This window comes from Phasianus colchicus, chromosome 9 (genome assembly GCF_987193195.1).
Source record: "Phasianus colchicus chromosome 9, bPhaCol1.hap1.1, whole genome shotgun sequence".
Classification (NCBI taxonomy): Eukaryota; Metazoa; Chordata; class Aves; order Galliformes; family Phasianidae; genus Phasianus; species Phasianus colchicus.
This window is the reverse complement of record NC_143444.1, coordinates 27,708,570-27,732,147: the sequence shown is the minus strand read 5'-3', so window position 1 is coordinate 27,732,147 and position 23,578 is coordinate 27,708,570. Positions and strand designations below refer to the sequence as shown.

Here is a 23,578-nt window from a genome sequence, read left to right as displayed (position 1 = left end):
GCGCCGCTTCCTGTCGGGAGTGGGCGGGGAAAAGCGGCGTCGCGCGCTTCCTATTGGCTGCCCCGGGCTTCCCGCCGTGCTGCGCCGGAAGCGGCGTGAAGGAGGCGGCCGTTGGGCGGCGGAGACTTTGAACGGCGCCGGGCCCGGCATGGAGGCGGCGGCGGCGGGCCGGCAGCGGGCCCTGCTCCGCCAGGTGAGCGCGACCCTTTCCTCCCACATCCCCTCCCTTCCCCACACCCTCCTCCCCCTCACGCCGCCTCTCCCTCAGGTGCTGGGCTGGAGGCTGGCGGCCGCCGTCGCCTGGTCCGTGCTGCTGCTGCCCGTCTGCACCGCGGCCTTCGTTCTCCTCAGCGGCGTTCAGCCCCTGCGCCCGCTGCGCTGGCTGTCCGGTACGTGCCCTGCCCTGCCCTGCCTGCCTGCCTTCTCCCTCAGGCTTCCTCAGCGGCGGGTCTTCCTAGCCGGGCTTGTTTGTTACTGCAGTTTTCTGAGGGCTGATTGTTTCTTTCCTTCCTTTAGATTCTTTCGATGATTTATGTACTTCACATGTCATCTTTTGCATCCTTCTGATGTCTGTGGTGATTCTGGTAATAAGCGTCTTCAACACTGAGTTCTATGCAGGTGGGTTGCATGCTGAACTGGCTGTGGTACCGGTTATAAATCGGATGGGGGTGTGAGAGAGATGTATTCACCTCTTGAAAATTTGCTTTTAATTAACGTAGGCAGCACATAAAAGGTATTTTTAAATAGAGGTAGCAATTTATATTTAATCACCGCTGCAGTGAGCAGGGAAAGGTGTGAAAATCGTGGGTTTGAGTCAGAAAGGGACTCAGATGGCAACAGGAGAAGCAGCCCAGATGTGTGCATGCTTCACAGCTCCGTCCCTCTGAGTTGCTTTCTGTGTCTGGTGACTGATTCCAGCTGAAAGTTTGGTGCCAATGGCTTTTTTTTTTTTTTTTAATGAGTTCTATTGCTAGCAAATGAAAATTCACTTTTGGCTTTTATTTACAGTTGTGCCATCGATCCCGTGCTCTCGATTAGCGCTGATAGGAAAAATAATTCACCCTCAGCAAGTTATCCACTCAGTTGCTCATGCTGTAATGGGCATGTTGGTTGCTTGGTGCGCTGCAGTTATGACAAAAGGCAGGTTCCAATTTCTTGCTGTGCCCTGCACTATTTCAGAAAGGTAATTATGTCTGTGTGTTAAGGATAAGTTATGGAAAGAACTGTTGTAAAAGTATGTCCTGATGGCCTTTTTTTTTTTTATGTGAGAGACTGAAATTTCAGTGCTGTCAAAAAAATGAGCAAGTATGCGTTGATATTTTTTAATAAAGGCTAGGAAATGCCCCAACTGAGAAATATTATAATACATGGGGAAATAAATGGGCCAGAAACCCAGAATGACTGGATTGTTGGGATTGTTGATGGAGAGTTGCTGGGTTGGTTGTCATTTGAACAAAGTCTCTGGTGGGTGTGCCTTACTTCCTAAATATCAGAAGTATCCTCGTGAATAAAGTACAGAAAGCACGTACAACTCCCATTACTTCTGAGATACCATCACATGTACTGATCAGGAGAGTAAAAGTGAACTTTCTCATTGAATTCCAAATGCTGGATTTAAAAAAAATAATAATATTAAGTTCTCTCTTTTAGCCTCGATGACGCTGTTCCTCAGATGTGCCTAAATGAATACCACCTCTTTTTTCTACTTTCTGGTGCTTTCATGGGATACTGTTACAGTCTCTTATATCTCATTAACAATATGAATTATTTGCCATTTCCAATCATACAGGTAAGTGCTTTTATAGATCTGAGCAGAAAGATTAGCAAAACAATTATTAAAAAATAGCCTTGATCGTTTGTATCTTTGAATGTGGCAGCACCAGGTGTCAGTTGGCTTTTACCAGTAGATTAAAGCTGAGTGAGTGTATGTTTTGGTGCCAGAAATGTTCACCTTCCTTCTTGCTCCTCAGCCTCCCTCAAACAGACACAGAGATGCAGAGTGCTCAGGGCCCTCTGTTGCCCATTCAGAGCTGGCTAAGGTGGACCATTGCAAGAGGTGAACTGTAGGAAAGTAGCAATATACGTGAATTGATTATTAACATCAGGAACTAGCAACAAAGGTTACCTAAAGGCTGAAAATTCTTTTTTTCAGGGCTTTTTTTGAGGGCTTTTAGATAATTGTTTTCAAACACAAACAGAAATTTATCAGTTGTGACAAAGTACCAGATTTTTTCAAGTCTGAAGAGCATACAGTGAGTTAAGCTTAAACTCTGCATCCAGAGCTAATTTGTGTGCTTCAGTGTGGAACTGATCCCTTTAGAAGGGGGCTCTAGCAGTTCTGCAGAAATCTAGCAGAGAGAAAGTGAGGGCTGACGTGTGAAATGCAGCCCAGAAATGCAGATCCTGTTCACCTTATTAGTTTTAATTTGTTTAGGCTACAGGTTTTAAAGCAGGCTTTTATTTTTTTTAATTATTTCACCAGTTTGTTCTGAATGCAGAATACGAAACTATTGTTTTTGTTTCTAGCAATACAAGTACTTACGTTTCAGAAGATCTTTGCCTCTCCTCATTAAACACAGTTGTGTGGAATCGCTGTACTCAGTTAGAAACTTCTGCGTTGCGTATTACTTCTTTGGTAAGGATTTGTGAAGTTGGAGTTTCTGTATTTTGAATTCCTTTATTTTAGGCAGGGAATTTACGCTATTTTTTCAGCCTGTCAAATTGCTTGCTGAAGGTGTGTGGGCTTATTTAAACAAATAAAGACAAGTAATGTCTCTCTAGAATAGTGAGAATGCGCACAGTTTGCATGCTGGTATTAATTCTTAAAGCCTTACAGAATTTTAGTTAGCATGTGAGAAATGTCTCTTTTTCCAAAGAGGTTAACACCTTACAGAGGAATTGCTCACCCAGTTGGTAACATTACATGAGTAAGAACATTACAATTTTCTAAGAAGACAACTGGGAACAATAGTTTTCTAACCTGAAGCCTGTGTTTTTGGACACTGTGCCAAAACACTGATCCTCCTCCAGAGGTTTGTTTCTGGTGTTCTCTTCTTGGAAGGAAATTCCACTGCTGGCAGCTGTGAAGTAACTTGCATGTAAGAGGAGCTACCAAGCTCTAACCAGCTGGCAATGCAGTCCATTCTGATCTGTGTAAAAATACTCTGAGCCTGGAAACAAAGTATAATTGAAGAATTTTGTTTTTATTTGTAACTTATATATATTTTAACTCAGTTTTTTTGTCACATGGGTAAATGTTGCTATGCCTGGCTTACTCCTTCCATTGTCTGGTATTGGGAATAGTCTCAGAGCAGAACCTGAAACATTGGCAGCAGGTACAACTTCTGTGTACGTAGATCCACTATTCCTTACTATTTCTAAGCAAAACAAAGCACTTTGGCTTTACTCCCAAGTGCAGTTTATGTTATTTGGAGAAAACCGGGGAGAAAAATGCAGCTTGCCTCCCTTCTAAGAGAATCAAGGTTTAATCCTTAAAATGATAATGATAAATTCTGCTGATGGGCACAACTGGGTTGGACTGGATGAAATACAGTGAGGTTTCTTTTATGTTAGGGTTGTAGTTATACTTCTAAATGATGTAAAAGTATGCTAGAGCATTTTCCAGTGGGGTAACTGCTTCAAGACTGGTTTCTTCTATATCTGTAAAAGTACTCTGTTGCTGTCTGAGCTGTGGTGAAAATGAATATCAAATTATTATTAACTCTTTTGATAGAGAAGAAATACAAGTATTCCAATGCTGAGAAGCTAGTGATAAAACTCAAGAGCAACATCTCTCACTGTGTAGTTGTTGTCCTGGCACCTTTTTTTCCATTCTCTCCTTCCTATTTTTTAAGAAACAGAAGAGAGAAAACCCAAAGGCAGATTGTTTTCTTGCATGTGTGTTACAAGGCCATTCTTTGTCTTTTATACATGCGTTCTACTTCAATCTTCTTGTTGGCCTGTTGTGTACGTCTTTGCCTGGGTTTTACTTCCTTCAGTGTTGTGCTTATTTTCTTGTTCCCTAGGTTATATCCCAAAGATGTGGATAAGTACCACAATGGATCTTCGTATAGACAGGTGGGTAGTACATCATGCTGAAAATTTGGAGGAGAATCTTGCCAATGGCTGCCTTTGCTCAGGTAGTCCAGCTTAGCAACTGGTCCTTTGTGTATAGTAGGGCTCTGTTCTTCACCTCCCCCAGAACATGGGGAGCATTGGAAGCTTCTGAAATAAACCCCATGAAGGCCAGCAGCCCCTGCTAAGAGCCTGCTTTTGTAGCTAGGCAGTAAGAAACCCTCTTTGATAGCCTTCATCCCTGTAAAACTGAAATATTTGAAAGGGTACTCTCTCCAGATCTCTCTTGTATTTTTTTATCCAGTTCTGTGTTTTTAGGATGTTTTCATTTTTATACATCACTGTGATTCCTCTTCAAATATAGAAATGGCAGCTTTTAATACCCTAATTGACTCAAGTTGTGATTACAGTCATTTGTTTCATGTGGCTTTTTCCTTAATTTCATTAATTTTAATTTCATCTAATCACCTCTAATAGAAAATTAGAGATGTGATCTCATAACATCTTTATGGAACTTCTTGAGAACCACCAACAAAATCAACAATAAGCAGCTTACTAAAGATGTTCTCCATAATAAAAATACTTTTATTTTCTTGGTTGATTTATTTGCAGTAAATTGCATCCTCTTGACACACTGTCTGGCTTATTGGATCTGTCCTTATTTTACCATGCCTGGTTATGTGGTGTGTTTCTCCTGGTTACCTGGTACATTGCGTGGTTGTTCTTCAAGATCTATGCTACAGAGGTTGGTATGCTGTGACAGTGCTGAAGTGTTTCACTGATAATGCTTTCTTTTCAAAAGCAAGAACTTGTGACATGCACCTGCTGGTTATGTGAGAAGGTAATATCCAGAAATGAGATCTCAGTCCAGTTTATCAACAAAGATAACAAAAGGTGGTCAGTATTCTGCAAGCCAGATTTCAACAAGGCATCCAAATTCTCCAAAGAAGAGACACATTAATAAGAGTTCAGGCTGCAGTATTAAAATAGACTTCAAGCAGCCTTGGGAATTAATACACTTTTGCATTTTCATTCAATCACTGTTACAAATTACTATGGCTAAAAAAAGACCATTTGAATATATAATGAATCACGTTAGAATAAATCTGAGACTGTGGTTATGGGGGTGGTGGAAGTGGGGAGTGCTGGGGGGGTGACAAGGAAAAGGCAGCGAAAAACCTCTAAGCTTACATCACTTCCACACAGCTGTTTTGTTAACCTTTGACAGCAATTGCTATTATCAATTTCAGTTTTGCAGCTGGGGAAGAGAAAAAGTGATAATATGTAATATGACTTCAGTGACACTGAACAAATAAACTGACAAAGTCTGTGCCCAAACTGATTCATGTTAACGTAGTATTAAAAATATGCAATACTTGATAACAGTATAAGCAGTTATTTATATTTTAAGACTTTCTTATTTTATCAATAAAACAGTGTAGGAGGAGAGTTCTAAAATATTTCATTATTTCATAAAAGATTCACTTGGTTTTTCATTGAATTGGTTACATCTTAAAAGACAGATATAGCTGTTGAAATTTCTTATTTTTGGCTGTGGTGTCAAAGGATTTTCTCCCAGTTATCATTACGATAGTAATCTATCTACATATGACTTGCCCAGCTGTATGGGTACATGGAGGGCATTTCAAGATAGAGGTAGGTGGGTTTTCTAAGACCTTGGTTTTAAATGTGAGGAGTGGCCTTTGTTGTGTGCTTGTTTAGTTTTGTTGTTGCTTCTGTTAGAAATTTCAAGGTAGTTTGTGGTAAGTTGGAGCAGTTAGGTATGTGCTTTTGTGGTCCGTAATTCCTGACTCAGGTATGGTGTTTCTTAAGCTTTTTTTTCTCTCGTGTTTTGCACTGTATAACACAACTTCTGATACTTATTTTTAGACACATCGCTTTCCTGTTCAGCCAACTTTTGCTGAGGAGACAGATCAATGCCTGCCTAAAATCTTAAACAGCAACCCTCCGCTCATTATAAAGGTAATTGGATTTCTGCAATCTTCCCAGTTAGGTGTGTGCTGGGAAACTGATTCTCAAACAGTGATCTGCTGTGTGGCAGCTAGAGAAACTGCTGCTAGTTCTTTATAAAGCTGCCTCAGAACTGAGAGGCAGTCATAATGGTGAAAACTTGTTTAGTAGTGACATCTGCTGGTGCTCACCATGCTATACTACTTTTGGGCTGAGGATAGACTCATTTGGAGGTGAAGGTGAGATGTATGTCTGCAATAATAATGTTAGTCTGTAATGATGCTAAAATAAAGGGTTATTAACGCCTTCTTTTCTTTTCATTGTGGTAAACAGTGATTTTTGGTGAGGCTGTGTTAGACATCAGTAGAACTTACTGTTTATAATAATAAAGAATTAAAGACCTCATATAAAAAGTGTTGTGTAAATATAGACAACATTGTTCTCCAGCACGTGGAATATCTGTGTTTAATGATTATATAGATCTCTGATAAGGCTAGAGATAAAATGGGATTCAAATGAATTGCAACCTAATGTAAGCTCTGTTACGTTATCAAAGGATCTGTGAGGAAGAATCAATCACAGCACAGTTAGTAACTGCTGAGATTATGAATCAGACTGAAGTGTCTAATTTATAATTGGGTCTTCCATAGTGAGAGAAATCTGGTTATCATTGGTCTGCCACACTCATTACTTAATCATGTGAAAAAGCAGCATTAGGCTTTGTGCTGTTGGCACACTGCAGATGAGCTCTGGCTTGCAAAAACAGTTTGTTCTCTAGACTTGAGCTCTTTCTCTCTCAGTTGTTAGCTATTAAGATTGAATAAAAAAAATCCTAGTCCTAGATTTTCTTTAGCTCCAAAGGAAGAATATATCAGTAAAGTTTTCCAAAGCTCTGCTCAGATGCTCTATCCAAACTGGTTCTGGGATTACATGCAGTCTTTTGCCTCTTTTTTTTCTTTTCTTTCCCCCCATCACATGGCTTGTCATAGTCTGTGTAATCTTGGTCTTTGTTAGAATTGCATTTCTATGGATAAAAACAGTTTTGAAGGAACCTCCTTGGAATTTGCACCTGTGAAAACACTTTCCTTTCCTTGTAGTTTTTAGCCTTACAAGACTTGATGTTACTTTCCCAGTATTCTCCTGTTCGACGTCAGGAGGTCTTTAGCCTCAGCCAACCAGGTAAGAGCTCAGGTTGATTCTTGTTTTTTTTTTTTTTTTAAATTAAATGTTTGTCAAATGTGTTGACAAGTCTTTTTTTTTAACTGCTGTGATGTATGCTATGTAATCTATGAGGCCTCATAAGTAAAAATGTCCCTGCGGTGCCTTTTCTGAAAGGATGTTTAGTTCTCTGTATTCACATTGTTTCATTTACTCAATAAATACCAGTCCTGTTGTTTGATTAAAATGACAACTGTGAGGAAACACAGGTCTTAAACTATTGAAACAAGGTCGTTGTGACATCACCTATCAAATAACCCAAACAATAATCTAACAAGTGTATGTAAGCCCAGTGTTCAGATGTGAGATTAAACTGAGCATGAACAGTGGGTCACCACTGGAATTGTGAAAGCAAAGAAAGGCCACGATTTCATTTAGTATACAAGCCTCTTGCTATATATGAAGATATGGCAGAGAAGGGCAGCTGAGTCTGCCTAGAAACGTTCAAAAACTTTGTTGCTCGTCATTGGGATTTCTAATGTTTGCACAACTTCTAAAGCGTTTCCCATTACCATTGATGTTACTTTATTCATTTTAGTTGTTCGGTTAATTTCAAATCTGATGGACCAAGCAGCTCGTTTCCCACTTGCTTAATGGGTTTCACTGAAGTCTTGTGGAGTTATTAATCGACAGTAGGATGGAGTCTGTCCATGTTTTCATCTTCTTTTCAATATAAATAAACTGCTACAGTAAAAACGCACTGTGGCTTTTTACAAATGGAATGGTGCTACGGTCTTTGAAGCTTTTTGCTGAGAGCAAATGTGCACTGTTAGAATAGATATGAGGATACTGTGGAGATCAAACATACCTACTGTATTTCCCTTTTATGTGGATGCTCCTAGGTGGGCACCCACACAACTGGACTGCGATATCAAGGGAGTGTTTGAGTCTTCTGACTGATCTGACCCAGAGGTTGATTGCACAGCAGGAAGCTGCAGCAGCAAATGGGAGAGCAAAGCAGCAAGTGGGAGAGATGAAAGTATCTTCGCAGACTCCAGGTATGTGAGGAAATGCTCCTAATGCTTTGTAAAGCATGAGAATGCCAATAGACTAATACACCTATGTAATCTGAAGTAAGTTGTATAGAAAAATGAATTGAAAGGGTTCTGCAAATAAATGGAAACATTTAAAAAAGGAAGTGCCACCCCTGTTTCATTTCAATCCCCAAAACAAATGGAAAGCTTCAAAAGAGTGTGCTTACTTTATTTACTTTGTTTGATGTTATATTTGATGCAGTATGGTCTTCCACACTTGCATGAATTAAGAAAGTCTAATTATTAGTTACTATTAGAATATGAGTGAATCTAAGAACTATAAGACCTGCCAGGAGATGCTTTGTAACATGGTGTAGCTGTTCTTTTGGTTACCTTAAGATGACAAAATTAGTTTTTTGTTGTTATAAGGACTTTGAACACGTTTATGTGGTTCGCTGAGTATCGTGGTAGAAGAAGAACAACTGGTTTGAGTCTTGAGCTGCATGCGGCCAGCACGCATTTCAGGTGTTTCAGATGCTGGACTTAGGCATCATTTGTGGCAGCAGAGCTATGTATGTACAAGGGCTGGCAGGTAACTGAATCTCTTAGCAGTCAGTGCCTGGGACACAAGCATACTCCTGTCCAGGGAACAGCAGGGGATAGTTGGTATGTCAGAGGTGAATTTCTTCTCGTGCTGTTGCTGCTCCCTTGGAATTTGTGGATGACGTGTTTCACACCAATCAGAAAGAAGTGCTGTTCTTATTTAGGAACTGTCCTTAAGTACCCTTGTTTTCTAGTATTAGTACTATTCCTATTAGTAGGAATACTAAATGCATGCTTTACAATGATACGTCCAATGCATTTTAATGCTAGTTAGCAGAAGGAGAGGTTCAGGAAATCCATCATCAGTTTGAGAGCCAGTGGGAAGAACTTTTAAAAACTCCGTGCTCAGTTTGCTGTGCACTTCTTTCTAAGATCAAGGTGGAAGCAATGTCTGTTAATGAAAACTCTTGATAATACAAAAGTTGTTGAAGTAGCAATCCAATAACAAACCCATGTCTTGACATCATGTTTGTTTACGAGCAGTGTATTTCTGTTGTTAGGAGCTGCGGGGGCAGAAGATATCCCTTTCCAGTTACAGAGGTCTAATGTTATTCCCAGAGCTGCCATGTCTTCCCTGGTTAAATCATCCTCAGTGCCTTTAAAGGCATCGCCTGGGTCTGATATTGGTTCACCTTTCAGTTCACCTGCTTTAAATTGCAAGGCGGGAATTCTGGATTTAAGCTCTCCTTGGCATGGAAAAGTCCAAAGTCCTCTCATTGTGCGAAGGGGACCAAAGCTGTGGACATCAGGTTCAGGTAAAGACTTTTCTACTGCACTTGTTTTTATCCTCGTAGTCATAGATGTAGATGCCATTAGAGATCTATATGCGTGAGAGGAAAAGTGACAGAAACCTGTTTTCTGAAGAGACTGCATTTCTCTTGTAGGTCTGCAAATGAATGGTTCCCACCATGAATCCTTCCCAGTGCTCTCTGTTGCAAGAGTTGGCAGTGAGGCAGTGCAGCCAAGTTTTATTTACACATGGCTCCAGAACAAGCAAGAACAGGTAGAGTAAAAGTTGCAGCACAGATAGATTACAGCCAATACAGCTTAAGTGTTCTCTCTCCTGAAAGAACTCTTCGTTATTTTTTTTAAAAGGAATACTTCCTTCTTCAATTAGCTTACGTGACTTAATGAAACATATTCCACCTCACACTCAATTCCTTTGCACTGTGAAAAGATGGTAGAGGTGAGGAGGCTTAACTTTGCTTGCCTTCTGATAAATACTGTGTTTTTCATCTTCTGTTTCTTTTCAGATAAAAAACTTCTTATCAAGACGAGTGCTGATAATGTATTTCTTCAGCAAGGTAATCGTGATCATATGTTCGGGAGTGAGCAGCATGGTCTAGAAAATGCATGAACATGTGAGATCTGCTGTTGCAATGTGTGTCTTTTACATATGGTAATTATTTAGAATACTGTGTCCAGCTCTGGGCTCCCCATCTTAAAAAAGACAGGGATCTTTTTGAAAGAGTCCAGTGGACGGCCACGAAGATGACAAAGGGCCTGGAGCATCTGCTTATGAGGAGAGACTGAGCAGCATGGGTCTGTTCAGCCAGGGGAAAAGATAAATGTTTATTAATACCTGAAGGGAAATGGGAAGCGAGTGGATAAGACAGATTCTTCTCGGTGGTGCACAATGGGACATAGAATAACAGCCTAAAATTTGAATGTAGGAAGCTCCATACTTGTGGAATAACTTCTTTATAGTAAGAGTGGTGCAGCACTGGAACAGGCTGCCCAGTGAGAGTGTAGAGTCTCCTTATGTGGAGATACTTAAGACCTGGCTGGACACCTGCCTGTGTGAGCTGTGGTAGGGTACCTGCTTTAGCAGGGGGGTTGGACTCAGTCTCTTGAGGTCCCTTCCAACCCCTGCAGTTCTGTGATTCAGAAGTTCTTTTTTCTAATCTAATTGTAAGTACAGTGCTGTTTTTATTGTGATATTTAAAGCAGGACTATCCTATTGCCTGTATTAAAAAAATAAAGCTAGGCTGTTTATAAGCAGCATTTTGCTTGAAGTATCATAATAAAACACAACTGAGAATGTAAAAATGTAATTATCTCAGTACACTAACTGCTAGATGATATAGCCTCTAGTTAAGGCTAGAATTCAGTTAATGGTACTTTGTCAGGCTAGTGTACCAAGTGAATGCTTAATATTTTTCCTTTGTGGGGAAAAAAGGTAGCTGGATTTTTGGGAATTTCTCCTTCTGAAACATTGGTACTAATTTTACTACTGCCTTTCAGTTGTAAAATGTTTCAGTAGTATAAGTGTTTAGATTACCTTAGTTTTTGCACAAAAAAAACCAGTTGAGTTCTTCTCTTAACAAAATTGAACAACAGCTTAATTAAGCTTTACAGAACAAATCTCCTCTACTGTAGATCTTTGTTGTTATAGGTTTCACTCATTTTTGTATGCAGCATCTCTTCTGTGTGTGTGAATAATTCTCACATGTATAGCAGTCTTTTCTGGTCAGCTAGACTAGAATGGAGGCTGAGTCAAACAAGGTCATGATATAGGAATGGAGAGATTACATTGTCTATTTAGCCCTTGAAAACTAGCTAGCAAATATACTTTCTCTCTTGGAATTTTCACTTCTAGCTAGAACTTTGTGGGCAGCTCCTACAGATTTTTCTGGACATTTCCTGAAATTTGTCAGCCTTGCCTTTTCTGAGAAGAGAGTCATGTGAACTTATGAAATGTGTATTATTTAATTGAAACCTGCAGTTTTGGTGATACTTTTAGGTTGTGTGCTTAGAATGCTTTGATTTCTTCTCAGCATCCGGAAGCCTCCATCCAAGCTGTTTTCTCTGATGCCCAGATGCACATTTGGGCATTGGAAGGTAAGCAATTTCTGTTCCTAGCTTTTCTGCTCCTATGGTTCGTGGAACTACAAAAGCTGTGAAAACTTTGAATCTTTTTTGATAAAAATACAACTGCTTTTCTATAACATGAATAAAGATCTCATTCACTTCCCAATTTTGAAATCCCATGCACAGTTTTTTAGTTTGTTCCATGGGGGTGGTGATTCCTGGATTTGATTTCTGTTGCTTTTCTCCCACATTAACCCATTCATTACCTTCATGTTTTCTTTCAGTAAGAAATTCTTTTTACAGCTGGTTTTCTTCCTGATGTGTCTTTCTTTATTAGCTGGGGGTGTGGAGGCAGGCAGGCAGACATTCAAGTAGTAAGTTAACAAATAATTTGGAAGAAGTGGTCCAGAGAGATTAAAAAAAAAACAATGAGCACGTGGTTACACAACAGGATTTTCTTGATTGTTTATCTCAATGTGAAGAGCAAATACCAGTGTTTTTAGAATCCTTTACTGGATTTCAATGTGCAAAAATCAGTCTTCCTCCTAGGTTAGATGTTTTATGGACTGATGAGACAGGTTGTGTCAGATCAAAGGTGACGAGCCAAGAAATACAGTCAGGAGATGGGGATCATAAATATGGTTTTGAAGAAGAGCAGGAAGTATTATTTGTGTTTTAACATTTGTTGGTGAGCTAGGCTGCAGTGCTTTTAATATTATAAACTGAGAAGGGTTTAAAAGCTAAATCCAATTTTCTCTCTAGAGTAGTAAAGTTCTTGTATAAGCTGAACAAAAATTTAAATAATCTGGAAATGTTTCTGCATGACTAGGATTGTGAAATAGCACTTGTCTTTTGGTTGATGTCAGGTACAGTTCTGATCAGAGGAGCGGAAAGGGAGCCAGTCCTCTTTTAAATATTTTATGTAATCTCTCTTCCCCTATCATTAACCTTAAGCTATTGTGCAGCAGTCAGATGAGTGACTGATTTAGCCCTGTAGCAAGCCAAAGGTGAGGTAATGGTCATCTGGCTGCAGAAAGTCCTAAGAATTCCACCACGCTAGTAGAATCTTCAGGAAAAATGTAGTCTTTGTTAATGCATCACAAGTTGAGAATTCTGTAATTATAGCAAACTTTTTTTTTCCCCAAAAGGTCTGTCTCATTTGGTAGCAGCCTCCTTCACTGAAGACCAATTTGGAGTTGTTCAAACTACGCTGCCAGCTATCCTGAATACTTTACTGACCCTTCAGGAGGTGAAAACCATGAACTTTTCCTTAGCACCGAACAACTTTATGAGAGGAGGAGTTTTGTTAGCTTTGTGTTTTAGCAGTGCTGACCAGTCGTAACATTGAAGTTGTCACTGCTGTAAATAGCTTCTCATCTTCAGTTAATCTAAACGAAACAACCAGTTGCTACTGTGTTCATTATGGAACAGCTGGATAAAAGCCTTGTTAGATCTTTAATATGTAGAAGCAGGAAGTGCATTTTTATTGAAATATTTAATCGAGCATGTGGTACTTTTTTAATTAAACATCTTGTTTCAGGGATGCATCAAATATCCTACATCTTAAGCTTAGTTAGGACTTTATTTTCAATTGGCTGTACAAAATTCTTCATGCAATCTGCAGCACTTGGAGGCTTTGCAAACCACTACAGATAAGATCACAAAGCAATGCTAAGGCATTACTCAAACTCTCCAATTGTTGATGTTTGGAAATGCATAGCTTTGGAAACAAATCTTTTTTTTTTTTAAATACGCGTGTCTTTTTGATACAATCATTTTTACACTTCCTTAATGGAGATTCTTGGAAAGGATTTTGAGGTTATTAAAGCTTCTCAGTGTAAGTCGTTTATTCCAAGAAGAGGTACTGGGGGAAGGAGCAGGGAGCACCTCCCATGTTTCTGAAGGGAGCAAGATACAACACAAAACAGAATTGGTTTTGTACTGCAGAATTGGTTTTGTACTGCTGTGCTTAACATTTAGACTTAATACCGGAGAATCTTATTTCATAGATCTTGATATTGTGCTGATATCAATGGCCTGGAAATGTGAGGTCAACTTTGGTTTCCAATACATTTTTGTGTCTTGGTGGTGTCAGAATTTTTTCTTTACTTAGCTTTATTTAATAAATATTTTGCTAGTTCTACTATAAAGTAACTGAGCAGACAGAGTGAGGTCATCTATTTTTTTTTTATTTTTCTCCATTAGGTTGTAGACAGACACTTCAAACTGCCTCATGTTTCTAGCAAACCTCCCAGGAGTTCAGGAAGCCTGGTGGACACATCCTACAAAACACTACGATTTGCACTGAGAGCATCCTTGAAAACAGCTCTGTACCGGATAACCACTGTCTTTGGAGAACACTTAAAGTAAGAACTTTTCTTCACGATTTCTCACTTGCTAGATTTTGAAATTAAATGTTACTGCAGGAACTATGAAAATGGACATTTCTGCAAAAATCCCTTTGGGACATTATTCTAATATGACATCTTACTGTTTTCTTTAATTTGTTGAACCTTACAAAATTTTTGTGTGTGTATATGGTCCCTGCTAGAAACTTACTCAAAGAATTCTAGGTCCTCAGTGGATTTTTTAATGAACTTTAAAGTGGTCCATGAATATCACTCAATAATTAAATCTTAACTGCTGAAAAGTAAATTGACAAGAGATAACTATCTGTTTAGTGGGAAGAGAATCTTGGGCAGCCTTCCTAAATGCTTCTTGCTTGTCTGACGACTGACTCTCAGCTGCTGTCACTTCTATACTTGGTGTCTGAATGTGTGGAGCTGAAACTTTCTTCACTGTCTGCCCATCTCTGCCCATCTCTCTCTGCGGGATGAAATGTTGCTCAGTTTGGAAATGCTATATATACAGGATAAATCATTTTGAGATTCTTTCATATTTAAGTCAACTTTGCAAGAATAACAGCTACTCATGAAGCTGTATCAGGGATCATTCAGATGGGATGTTAGGAAAAACCTTAACTGAGAGGGTGGCTGGGTGCTGGAGCTCGCTCCCAGAGGCAGAGGTCATGGCACCAAGCTGCCGGAGTTCAGCAAGCATTTGGACAGTGTTGTCAGGCATAGGGTTTAGTATTTTAGATTGTTGTCTGTGCTGCCAGAAGTTGGACTGGTAGATCCTTGTGAGTCCCTTCCAACTCACAGTGTTCTATGATGCTATGATTAAACGGGTAAAGAAACAGATGAGCTTTCTAGGGATAACTGTCTTTTAGTAGTGGAAGCTGTTGAGGAATTGATATTTTTAAGGATTAATACCTACTTTTCTGTGTGTTTTTCTTGGAACCTAGGCTTTCGTACAGCTGGGTTTTCTAAATTTCAAATTGAGTGTAGATGTTTATTTCAGCGTGCACTTAGTTTTGGCATGAGGTTTTATATTGTGGTGTACTACATTTAATGTAAAAACTTATGTTCTGTGTTTGTTTTTAGTGCAGTGCAAGTCTCCACAGAACATAAGAAAAGACTTCAGCAGTTCTTGGAATATAAAGAATAAATATCAGATTTTGATGCAGCTACAATTTGGTGCTTCTGGTAAGAAGAAAGTGGGACTACTGAGCCTTTTTTTAATCTTGTATTGTTGAAAAAACATGTGGAAGCACAAGTTGCAGAATGAAACTCTTACAATTGTAGAAAATCTCTTCCAGTTTCAGAAGAGTTCATCTTTTGTATAATAAAATGTCTTAAAACTCATCTTGCCTTCCTTTAATATCACTTACATTTGAGAAAGTGTCAGTTCTTGTAAGACTGTGACATTTGAGATTATCCGACTTACTCTCCCATTTAGATTCTTCACTGTTTTTCCCTCATATATTCTTTCCCTGCTTTTCCTGATGAAGGGCTGAGTGGAGATTTACATAGATACTTAATGTCCCTGAGTGTTTCATAAATTTAGCTGCTAACACTTTCAGCTCAGATGAAGTGTGTACTTTAAGAACAAGAAACAGATGTGCCAAGGAATAAAACATGCTACTCTCCTGTAGGATGGAAATGTTCCTTCTGAGCAAAATGGGTATGTAGAAAGTTATTGGTAAGACAAAATACTACTTGAAATTATCAGCATGGATTTTATTGTCTTCAGGGTGACCTGGGAAACAAGTTCTGATCTATACAGAAACATACAGGAAGCATTACTGTATTTGGTTAAAAACTGCAGGTAGTGATATTGTGCATGAAAGATTGGATCAGCAGCTTTCTGTTAAGGTGGATATGAAGGGTCTTTGCAATATATCCACCTTTTTGAAGGTAATGTAATTATTGGTAGCTTCTGATGAAAAGTGACTTTTTTAAAAGCATCTTTTGAACCCTTTATTTGCAAGCAGACCTGTCCAAATAGTTTGAAAAATGTACTGTCCCATTTTTAAACTGACTCCAGTTACTGTGATATCTACAGAAGAAAACTTATACAGTATGTGAAGTGCTGAGGTGTAGCAATACTTTTATCTCCAGGAAATCAGAATAAGGTAAACTAAATTGTCTAAATTCAGTACAATGAGGGGAAAGAACGTTTGGACCTTCCTTCTTCTGTTCTCTACAGTGCTGTTAGTCCTGTGAATTTTGCGGTAGAACCGAAGATTTGAAGATGATTAGGATGTCATTACAGTGGTGTGGTGAAACAGCTGGCTCACAGAGCAGCTGTGCAGTAATAATTGCTTAGCAAGGGCTGGTAAGGTTTAGGAAGAGAGGAAAAGCCCAAATCTAGTGTGAGACCTGCATATTAGTTTCCCATTAAGAAGGCATTTAATTTTCTCAGCATACACAAACTGCATGTGTTAGCTTGATAGTAGTTGTTATAACTATATTGTTCCTTTTGCAGAGGTTGCTTTCAGCAAATGCCAGAAGGTGATGGACAGCCTTTCATTATTTTTTTAAGGTTAGACACAGTCTTTCAATGTTTTCCCATGCTCAACTTCTATCACAGATTTGACTGTTATGCCAAAGCCCCTTGCCTGCCTGCTTTATTAAGTAATTTGCTCTTTTGCTGGTATTACGATGTGCACCTGGAGTTAAAGTGATGCTTTAGCTCAGGTGTTAACTGTTGATCCAAATACTTTGGTTGAAAGTTTCAGATAAATTTTCCATACATTTAAGCAGGTGCAGAATGTGGGTTTTTTTATTGCTCTGGTATTTTGTGCAACACTCTCTCAACTATAAGCTTCAAGTTGTAATTAACAGTGTTATGGCTGCCAGCAGGAGGGTTAAAATGCGGACTTCTTTTTGATGCCAAAGTGCTTGATGTCATGTGCAAATCTCTGCTACAACACAAGGTGGACAGACATCTGCTAATGTGCTTTTGATTTGTAGAATTCTCAGTGTTTGACAGAAGAGCTTTCAAAAGCTGATTGCTTTGTAGTTTCTTTAAAAGCTACAATTCTTAAAGAGCTGTAGAGCTTTTCTTTTTAAGCCTTAAGTGAATCTTAAATAGTATCTTGTGTGAGTGTACAAGAATATCAAGTGTATGTGGAGTGCCCTCTGAAGGTGCAGTAACTGACTTACAGAACTCAAACAGGGGTAACACCACATTTTAGTTTAGTGTTTGGTAATAATGTTATTCCTTTGGCAAGCTGTGTTGGTGTTTCATGTCTTATACTCTTATATACTACTTAATGTAAAAATAATCACTGTGAAATTTCTGTGAGGTATGGAGAGTCTGTTGGGTTCATTTCTGTATTCTGGATAATGAGGAAAATTATAAGGTTTTTTTTTTACAGTTTTCTTCTCTGTGACTGCAGTTAAACCTGTTCCCTCAAGCCTCATAATGTTTCTCATCTGTTTAATCATCTCTAAGCTGAGCTGCACCTTCTTACTGGATCACATATTGCAGGCACAAGTGAAACTGATAGCATTTGGTTTGATTGCTCTTCTGGCAGCCTTGTGAACTACCTGCCTCTCCCTGCAGATTAACTATAGTCAGGAACATCTGAAATTATTTTCACCACAGCTGCAGAGAGGTGGGCAGTTGATTGTTCAGATCTGCTTGTCTGTTGTAACTGAGTAATAGAATGCTACAAATGAGTAATTGGAGACTTTAGTTCTTAAGCAGCCCCTTATATATCTGATCAAAACCCAATCCTGCTTCCTTTTCTGAGACATGACAGAAAACTGGGAGTGTACAAACACAGTGATCCCACTCCTTGAAACTACTATATGCCCCTGTATCTGAGGGAACTGTGCAGGACTTGCTCTCTCAACACACATTGCCCGTTTGGATGACTGTCTTGATGCCAATTGCTGCTCGGGGCCTGAATGCACCCTTCAAATGAAGTGGTTGTAATTCTGTTGCTGCTTGCATTGAACAGAGGCTGTATTGTATGTACTACTCCTGGTATCTTCAGGCCTGAAGCAGCCCTCTTCCTGCCTACTGGGAAACATTTTTAGCTCTTTGGTTGAGGCAGGCATCTCTGCAGATGTATCCAGCTGCAACTGTGGAAGCATCAGCCTCTTGCACGTGATAAATAGGTACCAGCAAATTAATCAGCAAATTATGCAGCCTTGACTGCATGCTCACCAGATTTCCCTCAGCTTCTGAAATTGGCCACATGCTCTTCCTGGGGAGGGCTTGATGCTTTCAGTGTGCATGAGGAAGACAGTCCAGCTGTAAGCAGGGTGCCCTGGGAGCACCCTCAGCTTAGGAGATGCTTTTTGTTGTGTGCAGTTCCCTTTCTTCAGAGTAAATGCTGGCAGCCTGTGGGGCTTTGCATGTTCAGGCAGGCTTCTGGTATTGTATGGCTTCATCTGCTCACAACAAACATGGTCCAGTTGCTCCTATTTCCTCCTTTCTACGAAGATGTGATGGAAAGATGAGGGTCTGAGCAGAATCATCACAAATGCTGCAGGTTGAGGATGCCTCCCAGTACCTGTGTATATTCCTCCCCTATAGTCTGATATTTTACGTAAGCATTGGTGTTCACATATTTGTTATATGGACTAAATGTGCTCGGGTGCTGTGGATGTACATGGAGTGTGCTCTGTCAAGAGAAGTAGAGAGATGTTCCTACATCAGAATATTGCTCCCCCTTGCTGCTGCTGTGGGACTGTAGGGATTTGCATCTGGTGGCAGACCAGCTTTAGACAAACCTATAGTATAAATAAGCAGTGCAGCTCCCTCGTGTCTGAGAGAACGGGCTGTGAGAGAGGGAATAAAACCTACACTGTACTCTGATTCCAGGAAACAAAAAATGAATTGGGAAAGATCTCACCTTTCTGCCTTTGCAAAAAGTAAAACAAAAACTAACCCTCAGGACTACAGCAGAGCTAGTCAGACAGGAGCTAGCCTCTGAAGTGTAGCATGAGATAAAAAACAAACTCGAGGGGGAAAGGTTCCCTGGGTGGCCTGCTGGATATACTAACTGATTCTTCTGATAGGTGGTGATGGGATAGGAGTTCTCTCTTTTATTTTTTTAATTTTAATCTCTGTGAAGTGTAAATCAGTTTCAGTGGTAGGATGAATTTCAGAGAAAGCTGTGGCCTGAGCAGCATGTGTACGTGTTTGTGCAGTCATCAAAGGAGCTAAGTGCTGAGTGAATAGTGAATCCTGCTCCCTCCCCTGCCCAAAAAAATGCACCAGCTTTGCCTGTTGCTTCTTGAATAACTACTTTTGTATGTGAAATGGTTTGTCCTTTTCTTTATCACAGAGATACTGTGCAGCACTTCTGCTCTTCTCGGGTGGCCGCTATCTGTGAGATGTCCGTACTTCCTTTGAGGCATCAAGGGTTGAATTTAACAGATGGAGGTGGAAATATACTCTACTACTAAATAACCTGGAGTGAGGTGATGGTGGAGGGAAGCAGCCATTGGCACGAGCTACGTTCTGAAACTGAAGGGATGCTTTTAGCTCGTGGACCTCTGTTGTGCAGTGGGGCTTAGTCTTACCCACCCTGTGTCACGTCATGACGATAACCAAGTCTTTGCAAATCAGTAGGCTGCAGTAGTGGTGGGCACCACAAATGCCCCGGAGAAAACAAATAATTCTGTATTCTGTGCAGGATTTGGCTGGTGTGCAGTAAACATTCAATGTGTGGTCCAAACACATTGCCAGTAAAGAAAAGTCAGAAGTGACTAGCTGCCCATTCAGCAATCTCTATCTTCAGTGCATTGAATATATGGATCCCCAGGCAAAACGACAAAGTGACTGTGGGGCCACGTTCTAAGCCAGTGTTATAATTCACTTACAGGAGGCGTGAAGTTGTACCAGTAATTCTAGTTCTGGCATGTCCTAACTGCTAAGGATTGGATTAGGATTTTACAAGCTGAACATTCTCAAGTTGTGCTGGCCTGTTTGCCTGCTTGTTTAGGACTTGAATTTATTTTATTGCCCATGTTCCCTACGCATAATGTGAGAGATTAATCTATTTTTGAACTGATGCAGAGGAATAATACCAATAGATGCTTGGGCCAGCTAATTGCAGGTGTAAACAACAATGTCCTGAATGGAAGTGAACCAAACCCTTATTTAGAAGTGTATGGTTTTTGGTTTTTTCCTCATTTTCTAGAAATGCTCTAGAATGACCTGCCAATTAACTGGGAAGGCAGGAAGCAGGGAAAGATCTGTAGCGTTATGGTGGCTTTTGGAGATGCTGATCAATTCTTGCAGACTCTGCAAGACAAAGGTGGGCTCTAGCTTATTGTATGACTTTCCCAAATATGCTAGTTATTGAAATGAGACTTCTTTTTTAAAAGATGAGTTGCACTGATCTGAGGAACATCTTTCTTCTAACTACCAGAGCTATAAACAAATCTGTAAGTTATGAGGCAACAGCTGAGTACATGGCTACATACTGTGTGGTCAGTTTGACCCTGCTGTCTTAATTTAAGAGGTCACTTTAAAACCACAATAAAGAAAGGCTTTGTGCTGCCTTAAAGGGATATGGGCAATCTCTAAGAAACGGGCATACTTGCAGAGACAATCCCTTTGGCTCAGTTTTTGTTTGGCTGTTTTTTTTTTACTATCTGTGGTGCAGTAAATTAAAACAAAAACAAGTCTGGACTTGGCATGCCTTTGTAAATAAAACGCTGTGTGTGAATCGACAGCTTGTTTGCAACCAGTTTATTTATAACAAAGTTTTTTATTTCTCCCACTAGAGAGGTTGTTTTGCTGTATATTAACAGAATGCCTATGGTTGCTGAAGCAGTTAGACAAAAGGCCTCACAATTTCAGTTGCGTCCCTTTAAAAGAAAATGAGCAAAAATTTAATTTTGTTCCCTCTTGGAGTAGAAGCAGGGATTGCAGCACATGAACTAAAGATTAATACTTCAACTCACGTTTGCACTGCACAGCTCACCTTACATGCAACTGTTCTGCTTCATTCCTCTCCTACTGCAGAAAAACTACTCAGGGAACTGGAGTTCTCAGCTTCTTGGAGTTTCTTCTTTCTGCAGCATGACCTCTTGTGCACACTCAGGCCAGTAATGCTGACTGTACTGTGGTGGTGCCCAGTTTCTGTGGCTAATACAGTCCACTAGCTGCTTTTGGTGTGAGTGCCTTGTTTTTGGCATCTGGTGATGGGAAACATGAGGGCAGGAAACTTTCTCATGGCTGCTTGGTGTTTCAGTGACAAGGACCCAGGTCAGCACGCTGGCTGTGGTCTGGCTTTTTCTTGGTTCACATGAGGTAAGATTTCAGTCCAGCTGGAGATAGAGTTAGCTTTCTCTTTCCTTAGCCACCAAGTAGAAGTGAGTGGATCGATGAGCAAGTCTCTTGTTATTTATCACTTCTATCCTATTCATAACCTAGAGAGGAAATTCAGGCTAGCAGTTGTGTTCCCTGGAAAGTTTTAGCCGAAATTGCAATTTTATATCTGACTAAAAATGGAACAAATCCTGGGGACAAGCTTCAGAAGCCAAGGATGCCCCACTTGCCCGAACTGGAAGATCTGCTTCAGTGATGAAGACTTCTTGAGAAAGGGAAGAGGCAACTGGCATAGCTGTGATCTCTTGATAAGCTATGATCCATTACCACAGTCCTCAGCAATGAGGAATGAGAAACAAGGCTAAATATAGAGCAATCACCCGTGTCATTCTATTAAGAGGGAGGATATTGATGTCATGGGGAACAGGCCAGTGACTGATTTTTCACAAGGACACAGAGGGGAGACACCCCTCTAGCTCATGGATGTAGTTGACAACATGGAGTGAATCAGTATTTGCTGCAGAGCTCATGCATTCAGCTAAGTCATGGTGACCCAGGGCATAAAGCAGTCTGAGCAGTGACTGCACTTGTTTGGCCTTTGTTCCAGAACCAGAACATATGAAGCATCCTCTGATTCAGTTGGGGGAGAGAGGGAACTGCTTAACTCTTTCATAGCACAGTGACTCAAGAGGCACTTGTTCTTCCCAGCCACATCTGTGGCACTGCTGGAGGAGCCAAGTTGTTGCTTTGGAAGCACTTTGGGCATCCCACCTCTGCTGGGCACAGCTGGGTCTGGGGCAGGGTGTGCAGCCACCTCCTGCTTTGCCTGCTTGGACCCAGGGATGGGCAGCCCTAGCTGGATGCCTGGATACAGCTGAGAATTTATTTATTTTTAATTCCCCTTGAAAGCTGAGCAAGTAATGGTGTGAGAGATTGTTTGAGTGCATGGGGCATCATTTCCTGCTGTGCTTCATAGAATTGCAGGTACCTGCAGCTTGAGCTACAGCATCTACATCTCCATGGGATAATCTGCAGTGGATAATCAGCTGGCTGTGGAGGGCCTTAGTGCAAGGTGCTGCCGAAGCTGGGAGCTGCGATGTGCTTTGCCCCCAGCCCCTCCTCACCATCTACGGGGAAAAAAGCCTTCTTTTCGCCTGGGTTATTGCTGAGCCAGTGGCGGCACCTGCCGGCGTTCTGCAGGATGTTCAGGGGAAGGGTGAGAGCCAGAACCTGCACTTCGGAGCTGGGTGAGCGTGGCATGAGGTAAGAAACCCAGAATTAGGCAGGTTAATGAGGTCAGAGGTGTTAAGTGATGTTCCTTTTCGTGCTTTCCAAGAAAGAAAATCCGTCTAGGAAGTGATACGATATATCCAGTGCTACCTGTTTTCTAGGAAAGAATCTCTAGACAGTGCATATTGATGTGGTTGATCTGCACAAGCTGAAGCTGTGCTCAGGATCCAGCCAGACTCTAGGCTTTGCTTTGCTGGAAGCAGTGGATTACTCTGGTTACACTGCGTTCTGGAACAGTATTTCCCTCAATAAATTTTATTGCCTCTTCACATGTAATTGAGGCTCAGGCAGTTAGTGCAGTGTATTTCTGTCTTACACAATTATTGTTTCTGGTAGCACTGCCAGGTGACGTGAGCATTTCCAAACTGAAGAAGAAGAGCTGTTCCATATTGCGGGCCTTACGGACTGATGGGACAGGGATGGATAAAGGTGAGCAGAGCACTTGGATGCAGAGCTGCTCTGTGCAGAGGGATAATGTAGGCTAAAAGTTTTACTTTCTTCACAGGACATAACTGCTGAAATTCAGTGTTCGTGACTGGTTGCTACTTTTGCTTCCTATAGAGGTGGGAATTTTTCCCTTTTCATAACGTGTTTCTACAAATGTATCCTGAGAACATGAAGCAGTTTTCAACTAAATTTGACAGAGCTGGTAAGTTTGGCAATTTCAGAAAAAAAGACCCCTACGGGGGAAGGCTGGCACGTTCTTCATTTGGTAGAACTCGGGGCTTCTGTGCAGAGCAGGACAGGGGAGAGAGACCGTCTATGGGATTTCATTGGTACCGCTGCTCTCAGAACGGCATGTTCTTCTCTGCATCTCGTGTCTGTTGGGGAGGGCTGCCTCCCTCACACCAAATGCACAACATTCAGTGTATCTGCCAAAAAAAAAAAAAAAGTCATGGCCTCCTCTCCTGACCTTTCCTTTAATCTAGGGGATAGTGTATGTTTTTAAGGTGATAGACAAAACTGAGCGATGTGCACTGGGTGCTGTCTGTGTTCTA

At 40.6% G+C, this 23,578-nt stretch overlaps 1 protein-coding gene across 2 annotated transcripts; it reads left to right on the top strand.

Moving 5' to 3' along the window:
* Positions 1-13: 13 nt before the first annotated feature.
* On the top strand, positions 14-15,355 carry NDC1 (NDC1 transmembrane nucleoporin). Of its 2 annotated transcripts, XM_031602833.2 has the most exons (18): positions 14-193; positions 269-389; positions 517-618; positions 1,009-1,183; positions 1,651-1,789; positions 2,527-2,635; positions 4,026-4,077; positions 4,687-4,819; positions 5,965-6,057; positions 7,143-7,224; positions 8,106-8,261; positions 9,341-9,595; positions 9,725-9,843; positions 10,094-10,144; positions 11,618-11,681; positions 12,800-12,900; positions 13,857-14,017; positions 15,095-15,355. In XM_031602833.2, the coding sequence occupies exons 1-18, from the start codon at positions 149-151 to the stop codon at positions 15,156-15,158; spliced, it is 2,022 nt and encodes a 673-aa protein (XP_031458693.2). In that variant the 5' UTR covers positions 14-148; the 3' UTR covers positions 15,159-15,355. The 2 variants fall into 2 exon arrangements, with proteins under 2 accessions (XP_031458693.2, XP_090002823.1); XM_090146697.1 differs by having other exon boundaries at positions 14-389.
* The last annotated feature ends 8,223 nt before the right edge of the window (positions 15,356-23,578 follow it).